Source organism: Mustela lutreola, chromosome 17, assembly GCF_030435805.1.
Source record: "Mustela lutreola isolate mMusLut2 chromosome 17, mMusLut2.pri, whole genome shotgun sequence".
Taxonomy (NCBI): Eukaryota; Metazoa; Chordata; class Mammalia; order Carnivora; family Mustelidae; genus Mustela; species Mustela lutreola.
The window spans coordinates 11804147-11820704 of NC_081306.1; the positions used below are offsets into that span (position 1 = coordinate 11804147).

The window sequence follows — 16558 nt, forward strand, 5'->3', positions numbered from 1 at the left end:
GAAACCACGACATCAGTGTTAGAAGCCTCTTTATTGGGGTACCTCCCTTGACTCCTTTACTGGTGTAAGAACCAAAGGTCCAGATTAACCATGCCATTGTTTTATTTCCACAATATCTTTTCCCTCCAACTCCTTTGAAATTAAACAGATTTGTTTACAAAGATAGCCTTAACTACATTAGCACTTTTCAACCCACAAAGGCCCACTTACTGTTACCTTATAGGGACACACTTTCATGTACTCATCTACCCAGGGTACAAAAACCCCACCATTTTGCCAACAGTTAAAGGAACAGAGAACCCAAAGGTTCTCGAAACACTTTCCACCAAGTCACCAAAAGAAAATCTGCAATATCCAAAACTTTTGAAACCCATAAAAATTTGTTTTCCAAAAACATATTTACTCTACATTGCCATCAATATAATTATACAAGAGCATACAAAGCCCTAGGAAAGAGAAAGTATTTCATTACAAAATATTTGTGATCAAGAAAATATCGCTTGCTTTAAATAATAGGAAAAGTGGCAGAAAAATAAATATGTTTAGAGATGTCCATTTTCACAAGTAACAAAAAAGCTCACAAATAAGGAATGAAGCTAAAATATGCATTGGCTACAAAATGAATCTAGCAGTGTTTGCACACGTGTCATAAAGTGAGGTTGTGTCGACTCCTCCCTCCCAGTATTTAGTTATAAAAGTACAAAAAGAGCCTCCCCAGAGGAAGATCTCACTGAGCTGAAATCCACAGTACGAAGAGCCAGGAGACAGAAGCCAGAGCTGGGACCTTGGTCTATTGCTGCTAGCGAAACCATCCCACCAGATGACCCAAACCCCCCTTTCCCCGCCCCATTAGCACAGAGAAATTCTCAAAATGACCAACTGATTCTAGTTTAAAAAAAAGAAAAAAAAAATCCAAGTAACATTGCACTAAAAATGAGTAGTTTCCGTTCTAATAGCTCCTGGGAACCCCAGGGTAAAATGTCAGGTGCTGCGTTTTATAAAAATCCAACCCCACTCTCCATGCATGGGAATTCCATTTCCCCCAAACTCTGTGTTTCTTTTAAATCCATTTTTAAACTCAAGAGTGTATGATTTGTCTGCGTCTGTTTCCCTAAATCCTCCATCACTTCTCTCTAGGATTTCATTGGTCTCCAAAGTCCCTGGGGATCTTCTCTGACAGCTCCAACTTCCAGTATCAGGGACCAGCTCTGGCCCCCTCCGCACCTTCCTCCCGTCCCCCACCCACTCCCCACTGAAATCCCAACACACAGATCCAGTTCCCGCTGAGGCGCAACAATGTGTCCAAAGTAAATCATTTTAAAGACACCGAATAGCGTCTACATAGAGCATTTTTTCACTGAAAAGAAATCAGATCAATACAGTCTTGTGACTACGGCTCAGACAAAACCTGTATGAAAAATGCAATTGGTTAAAATAGGCTATTGCCAGTATTAGAAATTTCACAATGATGTCCGAAAGCTGTTAACAGAAATAAAATATACATTAAACAGCCAAGTCCTCAACATTTATCATCAACTCCATTCTAAAATATTGCACATGATATCCAGTCTTTTCCTTGTCTGGAGGGGAGTAAAAAAGAAAAAAACCGCGTCCGTTCGGACGGCAGAGTAGGTCTACTTTGCAAGTAAGATGCCTGAGGCATGTCCTCACTCTAGTCCAAACAGGGTGAGCCCTGGTGCTGACGGGCATGATAGGGAGGAATGCCCATCTCAATCACAAACCCTTGCGATCACAGGGGACTGGTCTGGCAGGTATAACACGGGAGGGGAGCCCACACTGCTCGAGGGACTTCGGAAATGCGCGTCAAAGGAGCTTGGAGTGATCCCAACTTCACCTTTCAAAAAATCATCATCCTCATCTTCCACCACCTCCTGCATAAAGAACAGAGGTTATCAGTAGGAACACCAGGCGGTGTGAAACTTCAAGAGTTCCTCTCAGGAACATGCCACTTCTGGAAAGAGGAAAGTAAAGAAACGTATCTTAATTCTGGAAGCTTCCCCTGACGCGTCCTTTTTCATTACCAACCACCCACGCAACTGTCCGTCACACGTTGTAACGACTCATTAGGTCTGATTTTTTTGAACAGACTTTAAGCTCATAGAGGGCAGTGGCACACGTCTTTCTTGCTCAGCGTCCTCACCCTTGTGCCTAACACAGTGTGAATGAGGGAAGGAACGATCCCCCCCACCAAGCCAAGCTAAATACAAAAAAAAAAAAGAGTTTCCAACGACTACTTATGAAAAACGAGACCTAAATAAATTTGAGATTGGTACTTGGTGGTGGTGATCACACGAAGATGTGAATTTGCTGAGCTGATTAACCTTCACTTTGCAAAGTTCACTTACCAAGTGTCTAAACATTCATCAAAAAGCCAAAAAATTCTTTTGGTAAGAAGAATATAACTTGAGTTTGGATTTTTTGCAAAGGCGGAATTAATAAAATGTGTTTTTTAAGTGTGACATTGCTGTTGACCATTTGATTGTGGTCTGTAACCACACTGGAGCTTCCCAGGGTGCTGAGTCACAAACTTACCTGTTTAATGGGTTTCTTCAACTCCTGAAGCTCTTCTGCACTCATGTCTTCCCATATCTGATAAAGAGGATCTATGAATTTCTTCGACCTGTGGACAGAGGTCAATTTCAAATTCACGTTCAAGGCCACATTAAAGGTCAGATATGTCTGGCTCTTCTCTCACAGGATCCACTATCCAAAATAAAAACTACGGCTCAAATAATTGTCGTGCAAAAAAATACTGGATGTCAGTACCGTACATAATGGGGCTCCCAGTCTGTAAAGCTTCATCTACTCAGAAGGCGTATTCAGCTACTGTTTCTCATCTTTTTATTTTCTTTTTTTCTTTTTTCCATCTTTTTATTTTCAAGTGAAATTATTTCTCAACTCTGCCAGGACCGACAATGAGTTAGAATATGTCCAAATGAAAACAAAATTATATTACTCTGGAATTTCATTTTTTCATATTCCTACGGTAAATCTATTGAAGATTAGTCGGGGAAAAAAGACCAATGTGGTGGCTTCAGTCAACCATGCCTTGGGAGACCAGACAATCCTAAATGTGGGGCTGCTAGTGAGAAACTGCACAGCACGCAGAAATCCTGTTTCCTTATACAAACGCCAAGTTCAAGACTGGCCTGGAGGTTTCTCACCATCACCCACCCAGATAAACTACACGGCTGCCGTTCATCCTTGGCAACAGCGGGGAATGTGCTCTCTAAAGGAAGGAACAAGTCACCTGGCAGAAAATTCTGAGTCACAAAAGGCCCTTCCCATCCAGGCACCTCTATGCCCAGTCCCTTTCAGGCTGAAACCAACTGGTTTACAGAAAAACAAAAGGTAAATGAGAAACCTCTGGTGTCAATCTGGGGTTCTTCCTGAACTATAGGTTTGCACAGCCCTCAGCCTCTAAAAGGTCTTCTCTGCCTTGGGGATCCGAAACACATGAAGGGGACCCTGAGCCACTGATAAACAGCGGGAGCACCACTTACGACAAAAAAACCCCCAGCAAATACATGTCCCACATACAGTCCCTCCACCCCCCATCCAGTCGCAGGCTAAGAGTCCCACCTCTTAAGCACACAAGGATCGAAGGGGAAGAAGGTGTCAAGTGGGTTCGTGCAGGTCTGCACCGAGTCGCCGCCCGCCGTGTTTCGAATGACCGGCAGCATCTGGCGATTGTTCCTCTTGATGATGGTGTAGCAGAAGACAAGCTGGTACTTACTGCGGAACAGAGCCGAGACATGAGTTAACCTTGCGGCTAAGTTTGCATGGAGGTGCCTGTCTGTGTGACAACCAGGCTGACCACAAAGATGCTGTCACAAAGAACACGTCCAAGGAAAAAAACGTAAAAAAGGAAGCGATGCTTTTAGGGGGCAGCTTACAGGCCTGCTGCCTACACACCTGCCCAGGAGCAGGAAGGTGTGGCCATCGCTCTACACCGCCAGCAAGCTTAGGATACGCACGACTCACTAAAAATCAGTGTGTTTGAGGGAGGATTCTTATGGTTTGCAAGATGCTGCAAACTAAGTGACGTCTGCAACCTGTAAGAGAATGAGGCTGGCGGAAAGGGGGTGCTCCAAGGACAGTGGTTGCTGAGGGACAGGCCTGGCCACTGGGGTGAGGGCTCCACCGGACACGCCTGTAACGAGGCCCCTAAGCTGCCGCCCCCAATTCTCAAAATGTAATGGCCTAAATCCCAACAAACAATTGATTAAAAACAAATGGACAGAGTAAGACTCAGCAGATCAAATCAAATGCAAGTTATGGGTCCACAGGAATCCCCATCCCGTTAGGGAAGTGAAACAGCGGCCACAGGCCACTGCATCAGTTTGACAGAGACCTCTGGGCCCACCTCTTGCTCTCGGCCTCACTCCGGACCCCAGACCCGCAGCCTCTCGCACAGCGGGCTCCCTGCCATGAACAGTCTAGCGGCTCCTGCCTCTGCTGCTCGTCGGCCGCCTGCTCTCCCCTACACTGTGCTGGGACCCTTCACACCGCCCCCCGCCGTACTCCTGCTCGTCGTCTGCTCCTTTCCTTGATCCCGTTATCATTTCTGAAATCCCAGGAGACAGAAGACCCCGAACTACAAGCCCAGCAGAGGAAAACTAAGATTACCGAGTAAGAGCAGCAGGTGGTCTAAGGGACTAGGGATGAAGAGTTATTTCCGTCTCTAACAGAACAGACCCTTACGTGCTGAAGATTCTAAGCTATGATCCTACCCTGAACACCCGGATCAAGGGCTCAAAGTCCCCAACTCATTGTGTACCAAGAGCAGAATCACCCGGGGAGTAACACTAGACCGCCTGCGTTTGCGCACCGGCTCGGCCCTCGGGGAGCCCCTTCTCACAGGTCGGCCCGTCTCCCCAGGGTGCCACCATCCCGGACTGAAGCAGGACTCAGCACTACCACCCGGACTGGGAGGACGCAGGGAGTCCTGCGTGATGCGCCTCCAGGTGCGCGGGGACCCAGCCCCTGCCGCGCACGGCCTGACAGGACAGACACTCGCCAGCCCCTCTCCGGCCGCTGCGTACCCCTCCTGCGGCTGGTCTCTGTGTATTACCCTGAGAAACACCTTCGGTCTGCACCTCTCCACTTCCTAGTCGCCTTACTCATTTCTAAGTGCTGAGGCCTCTGCTTAATTATCATCTCTGAACACAAAGCACTAGCAACTTCCCATAGTATCGAAGTATAAAAACAAAAGCTTAACGACAATGCTTCCTAAAATGATGGGGTTATAGGTTTTTATGTGTTTTATAGTGACTAATTTTACTAATTTCACAGAAATGTAGTGGAACTGTACAATACTGATACTAACATAAACTTATTTTTAAGTAATTTCCACCCATAAAGTGTAAGTAACTTACCTCGTGATTGCAGCAAAAAAGTTCACTACCGAAGGCAGACAAATCTTCAGGGGATTTAGCTGACTCATCACTATACGTTCAAAATTTAGACTTTGAAGGTATCTCAAACCTTTGATTAAAAAACAACACATTTGTTAAAATGTACAAACTTAACAGTCGAAATACCTTGAAGCAGCACGGAGTACTTCACACACCAGAAATATTTCTCACAAAGTCACTTACAGAAATGGTTCAAGTAGGTGAGAGCCACGCAGTCACATACACACGAGCCTGGAGAAAGTCACCAGGCCAAACCACACCCACTTGTGACTAAGTCAACTTTTTTTTTAAGATTTTATTTATTTGACAGACAAAGATCACAAGTAGGCAGAGAGGCAGGCAGAGAGACAGGGGCGGGGTGGGGGAAGCAGGCTCCCTGCTGAGCAGAGACCCCAGGACCCTGAGATCATGACCTGAGTAGAAGGCAGAGGCTTAACCCACTGAGCCACCCAGACGCCCCCAAGTCAACTTTTCTAAAGAAAACAGTGTATTCGTTCAAAGACCTGGAAGTAAGTGCACATCCCTAGTGGGCTATAAACTTCTATGACAATTTGGAATTTAGGTATTTGTAAACTCAGGATATTCTGAGTTTGTAGAGGAAAAAAAAACCATGTGATCTGATCTCAGTTAATCTCGAAGTCAGTATGGAGCTAAGGCAACAAGTGCGCTCTCTACTCCCGAGAGGTAATGACTATGATCTGGTGTTCTTCCTTCCCGACATCGTCAGACAGACATGTATGCCAATCTGACGAGAGCAAGCCAACAGCAGGACCTGCTGCACATCTGAAATTACCAGTGAAGCTGAGCAAGTTATTCCTGTGTGTGATAGCTGTTTTTATGCTTACAAGGAAACTATGGAGGTAGAAGTAAAAGTTAGACACCACTCTCCTAGAACAGATACACAGAATTCTCTCCTCTATTAGTAAAAGATACCTTGCAAGCAAACCAACTTATGCTTAAGTAAATTTTTTTAGATAATTCTTTAATGTATTTCTTTAAGTTTTATTTAAGTAATCTCTACACCCAATGTGGGGCTCAAACTCACAACCCTGAGATCAAGAGTCACACGGTCTTCTGACTGAGCTAGTCAAGTGCCCCCTCTTTGATGAATATTCTGATAAAACTAAAAATGGGATACCATCATGGCTTACAAGAACATGCTCTTTAACCAAGTCTTACCATTTATTTATACCCCAAACAGCAGATACTTTGCTTAAGTAGGGCTAAAACCTTGTCCTATTCCTCATTTATATAACTAGCTGTAACCTTTTGAGAAGTAACAGAATATGAGTAAACAATACAATGTAACACACACAAGTTTCAGTTCAGAGCTGTGGTTCTCAACTCTCAAGGCAGCTGTGCCCCCAAGAGGACTTGTAGCAGTGTCTGGAGAGTTTTAGTGGTCACAATGGACAGTCCGGGCAGCGGTCAGGAGGGTGCTACTAGCATTTAGTGGAGAGAGGGCACTAACCATCCTAACATGCCCACAACAGCCCCCACAACAACCAGAGACCCAGCCCGGAATGTCAGATTTTGAGGTTTAGAGGAAACAGCCTATTAAACCATTTGAGTTATTCATGCAAGTAAAAAAACCATTTAAACGGACTTAACTGGTACTGTTCTTGTCACACTAACCTGACAAACAAACTTCATCTGGTAGATTTTAATTCTATGCAACCCTTAGAAATTAGCAAAACCGCAAACTGGTAGGTTAACGGTTAAGCCCCTAGACAAAGCAGCCTGACTGTTATGACCCTGAGCTTCAGAATCATATTCATCTAATCCTGCCAATCAATATCCTGTGTCTGCTTAGAGTCCCCCTGGGAGGGGGGAACGATGCCCGCCCTCCCCAGGCCGACACAAGGACCAGCAGAAAGCACTGTGCTGGGCCTCACCCAAGGAAGAGCCCCCTCACGGCTCACAATCAGCCTAGACGTCACCCTCTAAAACAGAGGTGCTCCACCGCCAAGCCATTCTCTGCTCAACAGGGGCCTTACGGCTTTAGGGGTCTAAGGGCTGCTTGAAATTATGTGTCAAAGTTTGAGTGCATGGGCAGTATTCTGACTCCACAGTTTTCATCAAATTCTCAAAAAAGAAATGACCCCCACTTTCTCAAGACTGCCAGTATTCCAGAACAATCCAGCTCACCCCCATCAACCCCACACCACTGACCTTCTTTCAGGTTTCCACTTAAAAGCTGCTTGTGTCTAAAAACAAAAGTGTAGAACACAGCTTGGCAGGCCGAATAAAATGGTCCGTGGAGAGCAACATCACAAAATGCCTTTGCTCCTGAGTCCTGGTTATTAAGGTATCTGTGCAGCCAGTTAAGCAAAAGATCCAGGCACGATTTTACGGTACTAGGGACAAGAAAAACCCAAGTCAACTTCACTTGCTTCACACAAAACCAAGAGTGACATAAAAACACACAGTTGCCTCACTACATGCAAAGAACAGTCAGTCTGCAGGCTTCTTCGTCTATTCCCTGTGGGCACAGAGAAGCAGCAAACAAAAGAAGGAAATGGATGGGTGGCAGGAAGACAGCTTTTCAATTCTAAAGTAGAACTTGCGACCTTCTAGCAAGAACAGGCCCCTAAAGCTGCCCGCGGCCCCAAGGGATGGACCGTGTCTCCTTATGGACTCTGAAGGACTCCTCCGATGGCCTCCCTGCCCTCTCAGAGCAATACGGCCGCAGGAAAGGGCACACTTAGCAACATCTTACAAGGAAGAGACTGTGTGTGACTGACTTCGCCCTTCCTTATAGGGTTCTGATGAAGTCCTATGGCCTACAATGTTGGGTAGAGTGGACAGAGGGCTATCGGTGGTCAGGGACTGGCCCAAATACATCACTGGAAGAAGTAGGCCCAGAGCTGGCCTCCTAAACAGATCTTTCTATTACCTTTAAAAGAGTTTTTTCTTCAGCTTTAAGATACAACTGATTCGGAATGTAAATGAAAAATGACAAACCTATAAAAAGAATCAAAACAGTATACAAACACTGTACAATATCCATGAAGACAAATGGGGCTTCATGTTCAAGTGTAACTATGCAAAACAGAGGACAGAAGCTTTCCATATGAGGCTTTATATGTAAAGGAGACATTTTATTCTGAAATTGCCTTTTGGAAATGTAAACGTCTTACGCAGAATGGGGGATAGATTTTTTCACTTTAAAGGCAGACAAAAATTAGAGCAGGTATTTCTCTGACTTAAAACAATGCTATAATCTTTTTAAAGCATGACATGAAAAAGCACTTGGAAAATTAGGTTACTTACATAAGAGGAATAAATTTAGCTCTTGCCAAAAAGCTTCCAATATAATTTCCAGCAGCTTGCCTGATGATGGCAGGATTATTTGGATCCTGCAATTTTTTCCAGAGATGTTCCAAAAATGCTTCTGCGAATCCCTATAAAAAGAGAATCTTTTTTAATGCTTTTTTAAAATCTTTTTTAATGCTCTAATCTTTTTTAATGCTGAAGAAATCTCTGGCTATCGGAATCCTAAGACTGTCCACAACCATAGAGGACAGTGCTAGTGTATCTGTCATACTGCTAGATAAAGAATATATGCAGTTCTCATGGTTCTTAATTTTACAACATTCTGAGATGATAGTATTAAAAACTAAAGGTGTTCCCCAGCCTTAAAAAAGTTTCCCAAACAAGCTGAAATTTAGATACAACCCTACAGATTTCACAGGCTCAGTGACAGGGCCTTGGAATCTGCAACTGATCCCGCCATTCGGCCAGAAATGGAAAGCAGGGACAAGCCACACTCGCGGGGGAACCGTGCAGCAGGACTGTGACAGTGCCAAGCCCTTACCCAGAAACACAGACACAGATTCAAGGACAGTGTTTGACTAATGATGCTCATCGCAGTAAAAAGACTAAAGCTTTTTTTTTAAACAAAAGGCACAAACTCCAACTTCTCCCCAAATAGCTATATTCAAAAGCTTCGGGGCACACATACTTCGGGGCAAAGAATTTAACCTTCTTATCCATGCCCAGTACTCTCCTGACACTTCTAGAAAGCTACAAAACAGTGGCAAAGGAACAGTAGTCCATATTTCCTCCCCCGCCCCCCAAACAGAAAGCCAATGCCTAAAGTTTTAAAACTCTGGATTTAGAAGTTGTTCGGGGCTCGTTAGGATCAACTGAGAGAATGAGGAGAGAAACAGTTAAAGATCCACGGGATTTTAATAGCCAGGGCTGGAAGGAGAGGGAAGGGCACCACCTAGTGGAGCAAACGCAGAATGCCACTTTCGGAGCACCTGGCCTAGGAAGAGCTATCATTAGAGGCATCAGAAAAGTGAGCTTCAGAAAAAAAAAGGCTCACCTCCTGTGTCCTTTCCCAACTCCCCCCACACTCACCCCAGTTTTTAAGGGAAAATCATGGGCAAGAAAAAAATAAGACCATGCTGAGAGTACTCACCAGTTTAAAACTGCAGAGGTAAAACATGAAAAACTGTACATGGCAGGAGGCGTGGGTGGGCAACAGGAGTTTGTCGAAGATGGTTATGAGATCTCGATACAGATCCTTTGTTCTGTTGGTATCTACCTTGCCTAAAGAGACAGTTTCACATTTCAGCCTTACACATCATTTTTAAGCTGCCACTTTCGTTTACCAAATTTCTAAAAATAAGATACCAGTAAGAAACATCATCCACTAAGCTATGTTTGTAACAAAATGCCATTTTTATTTTGCACAGATTCTCCTTCATAACTATACTAATCCGGCACCGACAATGAAGCAGGCCCTCCCCTCACACACCGCTGTGGTGCCATAAATAGGAAGCCCTTTTAAAGGGCAATTTTACTATTTATGTAGCAGAACCCTTTGATCCACTAATTCTACTGCCAGAAATTGATCACGGGCGCATTACCAGACACACACACACACACACACACACAAACACAGGATATTCATCACACATTTATAATAGCAAAAAAATGATGGGGGAAGGTGCCTGGGTGGCTCAGTCGGTGAAGTGTCTGCCTTTGGCATAGGTCATGATCCTAGAATCCTGGGATCGAGCCCTGCATCAGGCTCCCTGCTCAGAAGGGAGCCTGCTTCTCCTCCCTCTACCCTTCCCCCTCACCTCACTTGCTCATTCTCTCTTTCCAGTAAGTAAAATCTTTCAAAAAAAAAAAAGAGGGGGGAGGGAGAAAAAAAATAAGAGACCAGTTAAATCCACACAATCAACAGCAGCCTAGACGGATAGTGAATGATCAGAGAAAATGTTCACAGCAGGGGGAAAAGGGCAGATTATGAATCACTGTGTGCAGCACGAGCCCCAAACCCAGTGAAAAACACACTCCTAAATATCCACATGCTAACCTAAAAGAAAAACATAGATCAAAATGCTAATAATGGTTCTCTGAATAGTACAAACGCAGACATTTAAATTGTCTTTTTTAATCCTTTCCTAGAGTTCGCAAATTTTCTCTCAACTATATAATAACCACAAAAAAATTAAAATAATAATACAGTCAACTCAGATTCCAATCTTAGAAATTACTCTGAGTGGCCAACTATCATTCTCAAATCTTCACAATGCGAACAGAAGAATCCTGTTTCCATGGCAAAGCCTCCAGATGCACAAAGTTCCAGGATGGCAAGAAGTGCCCCGAAGTGTTCACAGCATAACACAGCACTACACCCCCAAACTCCATCCCTAGCACCAACCCTGTATTGACGTGCGCTACTCCTAGATGTCCTGAGCAACTCGAGTGTGTTTTGATCTCCACCTAAAACTGACCAAACTCCAGGAATCATCCCCAACTACAACAGTCAGTGAAACCATCAGGGGCTTTGAAGACAAATTCAGCTGAGCCCGAATCCGGTCCCGACATTCTCCAGCTGTGTCACACCGGCAGTCACGGGATCTCCCTAGACCCTCCTTTCCTCGTACTTGAAACGGGGATTTGTACAGGACCTCTAGGAGGACTCGGTCACGTAGGAGAAACACCCAGCACACAGCCGGGGCGCTGCCGAGTTCACTTGCGGCTACTGCGACGAGTGCGGGTCATTACCATCTACGAAGCAGACGTCCTTGAGGTAGGACAGCAGCAGAGACAGCAGGATGTCCAGGCGCTCGGCTACAGGATGCACCATGTGATCGAGCCCTTGAGGGTCAGCCTTGGCGTCACGTTCAGTATCTTCATCCTCATCCTTTGAAGATAAGGGACAAACGGATATTAAAAACTGGGGTAAAAGGGGTAAGAGGGAAAATTCCCAGTGCTGATTATTTCCTTTGAAAGATAAAACAAAGACAAGACACCGGCCCCCGCCCTAGGCAGAGGCTCCCCACCAAAGGTGTGACCCGGAACCCCTAATGGCATTCTAAAGATTCCGAGCCCAGCCGGAGAGTCACGGGGAAGGCCCACCCGGCACAAGGCCACGTGAGCACCACAGCTTTCCTGGGACCCACTGTGCTGGGCCCTGCTGGTGCCAGGTCTCCTCCCCCAGGACAGGGCACCCGTGCCCCGGCTGCTGGGAGCACCGGTTCTCTGGAGAACAGCCTTGCACTCCTTCCTCCCCTCCCCAGCTGAAGTGCCCAGCTGACAAGGGGTCACGGGAGTCTGTCTCCCTGACTTCAAGCTGGGACCCACATGGGATCTGGGGTCATCAGGCTGCAGCTGTTTTCCTACTGGGAGCAAACTCTCGCTTAGTTCCCTCCCCTGCCCTTTCCTGCTTCTTCACGCCCTTTGTCCCTAGTGACCTAAATGCCCCTCTCAAGCCCTCCTCCTCCAGTAAGCCTAGCCCCAGGCAGAGAAGTACTGCATTAAGGCCTAAGACTTATAAAACAGAGAAATCACACTGGTATGCTTTCCTATGTATCACTCCTTCACAAACTATATGTGGTTTACAAAACAAAAAACAGAAAACAGAACAACAGAAAACACAAACTAAGAACAAAAATGAAACCTACTTCACCACTCCCACATTCAAAGCCCTGGAAGTAACCGAAGTCGGCTGGACAGGAAGCAACCGGACGGCAGCCGTTCACTTCAACCTCACTTCCAAGTCTGCCCAACAACTGTTTAACCTAAAGCCTTGGAGAAGATGGGGGGCCGTCAGCCACCCCCACCCACCCTGGGGGACACTGACCATATTGAAGAGTCCTTCGGTGGCATCTGGCCCACTGCCAGTCTGAACAGCTGCTTCTTCAGCATCCTCGATATCCTGCCGGGATGCATTCACCTACATTATAACAAAGGGGGAAAAATGATGGCAGTGAAAATACAACTATTTCGGGGGTGCCTGGGGGGTTCAGTCAGTTGGGTGTCTGCTTTCAGCTCACGTCATGATCCCAGGTCTTGGGACAGGGCTCCCTACTCAACAGGGAACCTGCTTCTCCCTCTCCCTCTCCCCTTACCCCCCTACCCTGCTTCCATGCTTGCTCTCTCTCATGCTCTCAAATAGTATCTTAAAAAATAAAATAAAGTAAAATAAAAAATACAATGACTTTGGGGTGCCTGGATGGTTCAGTCGGTTAAGCATCTAACTCTCGGTTTTGGCTTAGGGTGTGATCTCAGGGTTGTGAGATCGAGCCCCACAGTGGTCTCTGTGCTCAGTGTGGAGCCTGCATGAGAGTCTCTCTCCCTCCCTCTGCACCCTGCCCCCCACAACTTGCTCCCTCTCTTCCTTTAAAAAAAAATACAAGTACTTTATTTGGGTACTGGAAATTGATCTGCTATACATACTTAAAAAAAAAAGGAGAAAGATTTTATTTCTTTATTTGACAGAGAGATAGACCACACAAGTAGGCAGAGCAGCAGGCAGAGGAAGAGGGAGAAGACATGAGGCTCAATCCCAGGACCCCGAGAAGGCAGACGCTTCATGGACTGAGCCGCCCAGGCACCCCTCACATTACATACTTTAAAGAAGTCCACAGGAGCATCCCTTCTGATACTGTGACTCAATATACAATTATGGTGCAAACCTATGAACTGGCCCGGGTCACAAAGGAATTTACGAGACTACAAATCAAACCCTTTCACTACACACTTCCATAAAATCATTACGAAATGCAGTGTGCTGGTCTAAATCAGCTTCCACAAACCCAACATGCATCCCAACTCTTACATGTTGTACAAGAAGCATATCATCCGTCAGCTGAGCAGAAGAATGACAAAATGCAAGTCAACCTGAATTAGTGAATAGTCACTTTGGTATATGGTCCTTCAGACACCTTGTTCCACACAACATTCAAATCCTGCCTTTTTTCTCTCTCTGCACGACCTCTTTCTAAATGTGCTCTCCACCGCTGCCCAGTGCGACCCATGGGAAGACTCTACAGGTGGCACAGGCAGCAGGCCGGACAGCTTTCCTCCCAGTGAGCCGCGCACCAGCCTGCCCACCCTCCTCCAGCTCTCCCCAGGCCTGCTGCACTGCGGCCTCGGCCCGCCACGGTACCAGGGCTCTCCTCCCTCACTCCCACTCTGCCGTCCACCAACAGCCCAGCTCCACCCCCTCCTACACCCTCACCAAGGCCTCCAACAGCCCCACTCGACAACCACACACACTGCCCCCCCCGAAACGCAGCTTCCCCCTCCAGGGACAAGGCAACAGACTCCCTAATCACCAACTCCAAGGACTTAGGCTCTGTTCAGCCTTCTTAAAAACATCAACAGTAGCTCACACCACTGACTAAACCCTTCCTCCTCCCAGATCCCCTGCAGGTGTCTGCCCTGGCCTTCCCTCCCCCTCGGCACACTTCCTGTCTCCCACGTCACCAGCACCACAGCACAGTGAGCCCCGGCCCCTCCCCACCGCTACCACTCCGTCTGGTGCCCAGCTGCCCCCCAATCCATCCACAACGAACTCTTCCTCTCCCAACCTCCTCCTGACTTCTAACTGCTAACACCGCCTCTACTCCCCGGGGAGCAAGCGCTCTCTTACCCTCTACCTCCCCACTTCCAACCCAGTCTCAAGGACCAGTTCGCCCTTTCTCCCCCGTCACTAGCATCCAGGACTTTCCTTCATTCCCACTGCACCCCACCGCAGGCCTCTTTACAAAAGGGTCTCAGATGGGGCGCCAGGATGGCTCAGTGGGTTAAAGCTTCTGCCGTCAGCTCAGGTCATGATCCCAGGGTCCTGGGATCGAGCCCCACATTGGGCTCTGCTCAGCGGGGAGCCTGCTTCCCTTCCTCTCTCTCTCTCTGTCTGGCTCTCTGCCTATCTGTGATCTCTGTCAAATAAATAAATAAAATCTTTAAAAAAAAAAAAAAAGGTCTAAGAATTCAACATCGCTTCCTTAGGAACGCCTTCCTCACCCCTTCGCACGGTATCGGGTTTACCAGCACGTAACGACCGTGTGTTCCAGTCACAGCATTTACCACGACTGGACTTTCACATGGCTGTGACCATCTAATGCCTTGTTTCCCGACCAGGAGAGATGGGGCCATCTCTATAACCCAGCACATCCACCAAGCTCCAGAAATGTTCAAAGAAATGAAAGGTGGAAATGTGGATTCTTCTCCATCATTGCTACTACTGTTTCACGTACTACGACTACGTATTTAATAAACGAAAATCAATGAGAAAAACCGATTATCAAATACTTACATCCAACTTGAGTAGCTTCTCAATCACAAGCTCCAGAATTTCATGCCTCAAGGTTGGGAAATACACACTAATCCTTAGTAAGTTATGAACATAACATTCCTAAAACATAAAAAGACAAAACACTTCAACAGAGGGTATTTCATAATGACATAAGAAAACATTAATTACACAATCTTTAATTTCAATTAAACAGAAAAAAACAGACTATTCAGCAACACAGAAACTATACAGTTCCTCCATCGTTCAGTCTAATTAATCTAATTACCCCCCAGTAAATTAAATTTGTTTGGGGAGGGTGATTTTATTAAGATTTTATTTTTCAGTAATCTCTACACCCAATGTGGAGCTCACACTCACAGCCCTGAGCTCAAGAGCTGCACGCTCCACTGGCGAGCCAGCCAAACGCCCCCCACCACACCCCCATTAATTAAATCTGTAATCTGTATACCTCTATAGCATTTTTAAAAACAGGTTTGTTGAGGGGCGCCTGGGTGGCTCAGTGGGTTAAGCCGCTGCCTTCAGCTCAGGTCATGATCTCAGGGTCCTGGGATCGAGTCCCACATCGGGCTCTCTGCTTAGCAGGGAGCCTGCTTCCTCCTCTCTCTCTCTGCCTGCCTCTCTGCCTACTTGTGATCTCTCTCTGTCAAATAAATAAAATCTTTAAAAAAAAAAAAAAAAAAAAAAAAAAAAAAAAAAAAAACAGGTTTGTTGAGATATACGTCATTCATCTACAGTGTACAATTCAACAGTATCCGGTATATTCAGAGTTATACAACTGTCGCCACAACTGATTTATAACATTTTCATCACCTAAAAAGGGCAGGGCATTTTTGGGTAGTGTACGTCCTCCCAAGCCCTAGGGAACCACTGACTGACTTTCTGTCTAACGATCTGCCTATTCTAGACCTGCCATGGAAGTGGAATCTTCTGCTATGTGACGTTTTAGCATGTTTTCAAGATTCACTCACTTCGTAGCCACTCTGCTTTATTGCCCAATAATACCCACTGTATACATGTAACACATTTTGTTGATGCACTGACCCATGAGTATTTGGTTGTTCCCATGTTCTGGCTATTAGAGATAATGCTGCTTCTGAATAATCTTGTAAAGTGCTGTGTAGACGTGTATTTTCTGCTGGTTAGACACCTAGCAGTGGCAATGCTAAGTCATATGGCAATTCTCTGTTCAACCTTTCTGAGGGACGGTCTAGAGGCCTTCCCAAAGCACTTCCAGCACCAACCATTCCCCACTCTCACCAGCAAGGGAACAAGGGAAGGATCTGACTTCTCCACATCCTCACCACTACTTGTCACTGTCTGTCCCTCTAAGTACAGCCATCCCAGGGGCTGTGAAGTGAAACCTTGTTAGGGTTTCATCTTGCCTTTTCCTGATGGCTAGCGATGTTGACCTTTTTTCTTTTGCGCATTGACCGTAAGCATTATCAATTCTGGACAAATACCTGCTCAGGTCGTGTGCCCATTTTTTGAGTTATTTGCCTTTGTATTATCAAGACATTGGAAGAGTGCTTCGTATATTCTAGATTACTCCTTTATC

The 16558-nt window shown here is 45.9% G+C and overlaps 1 protein-coding gene across 2 annotated transcripts in view; it reads right to left on the minus strand.

Annotated features, from left to right (window-relative positions):
• Positions 1–12: 12 nt before the first annotated feature.
• Positions 13–16558, minus strand: part of RRN3 (RRN3 homolog, RNA polymerase I transcription factor) — a 30631-nt gene continuing 14085 nt past the window's right edge. For both annotated transcript variants that reach the window (XM_059154698.1, XM_059154699.1), the window contains exons 9-18: positions 15004–15102; positions 12544–12636; positions 11466–11604; positions 9865–9995; positions 8712–8842; positions 7611–7795; positions 5400–5508; positions 3604–3756; positions 2554–2641; positions 13–1892 (exon numbers count right to left, since the gene is read on the minus strand). In XM_059154698.1, the coding sequence (XP_059010681.1) occupies positions 1731–1892; positions 2554–2641; positions 3604–3756; positions 5400–5508; positions 7611–7795; positions 8712–8842; positions 9865–9995; positions 11466–11604; positions 12544–12636; positions 15004–15102 (1290 nt within the window). In that variant the 3' untranslated portion in view covers positions 13–1730. The remainder of the gene's footprint in view (positions 1893–2553; positions 2642–3603; positions 3757–5399; positions 5509–7610; positions 7796–8711; positions 8843–9864; positions 9996–11465; positions 11605–12543; positions 12637–15003; positions 15103–16558) is intronic.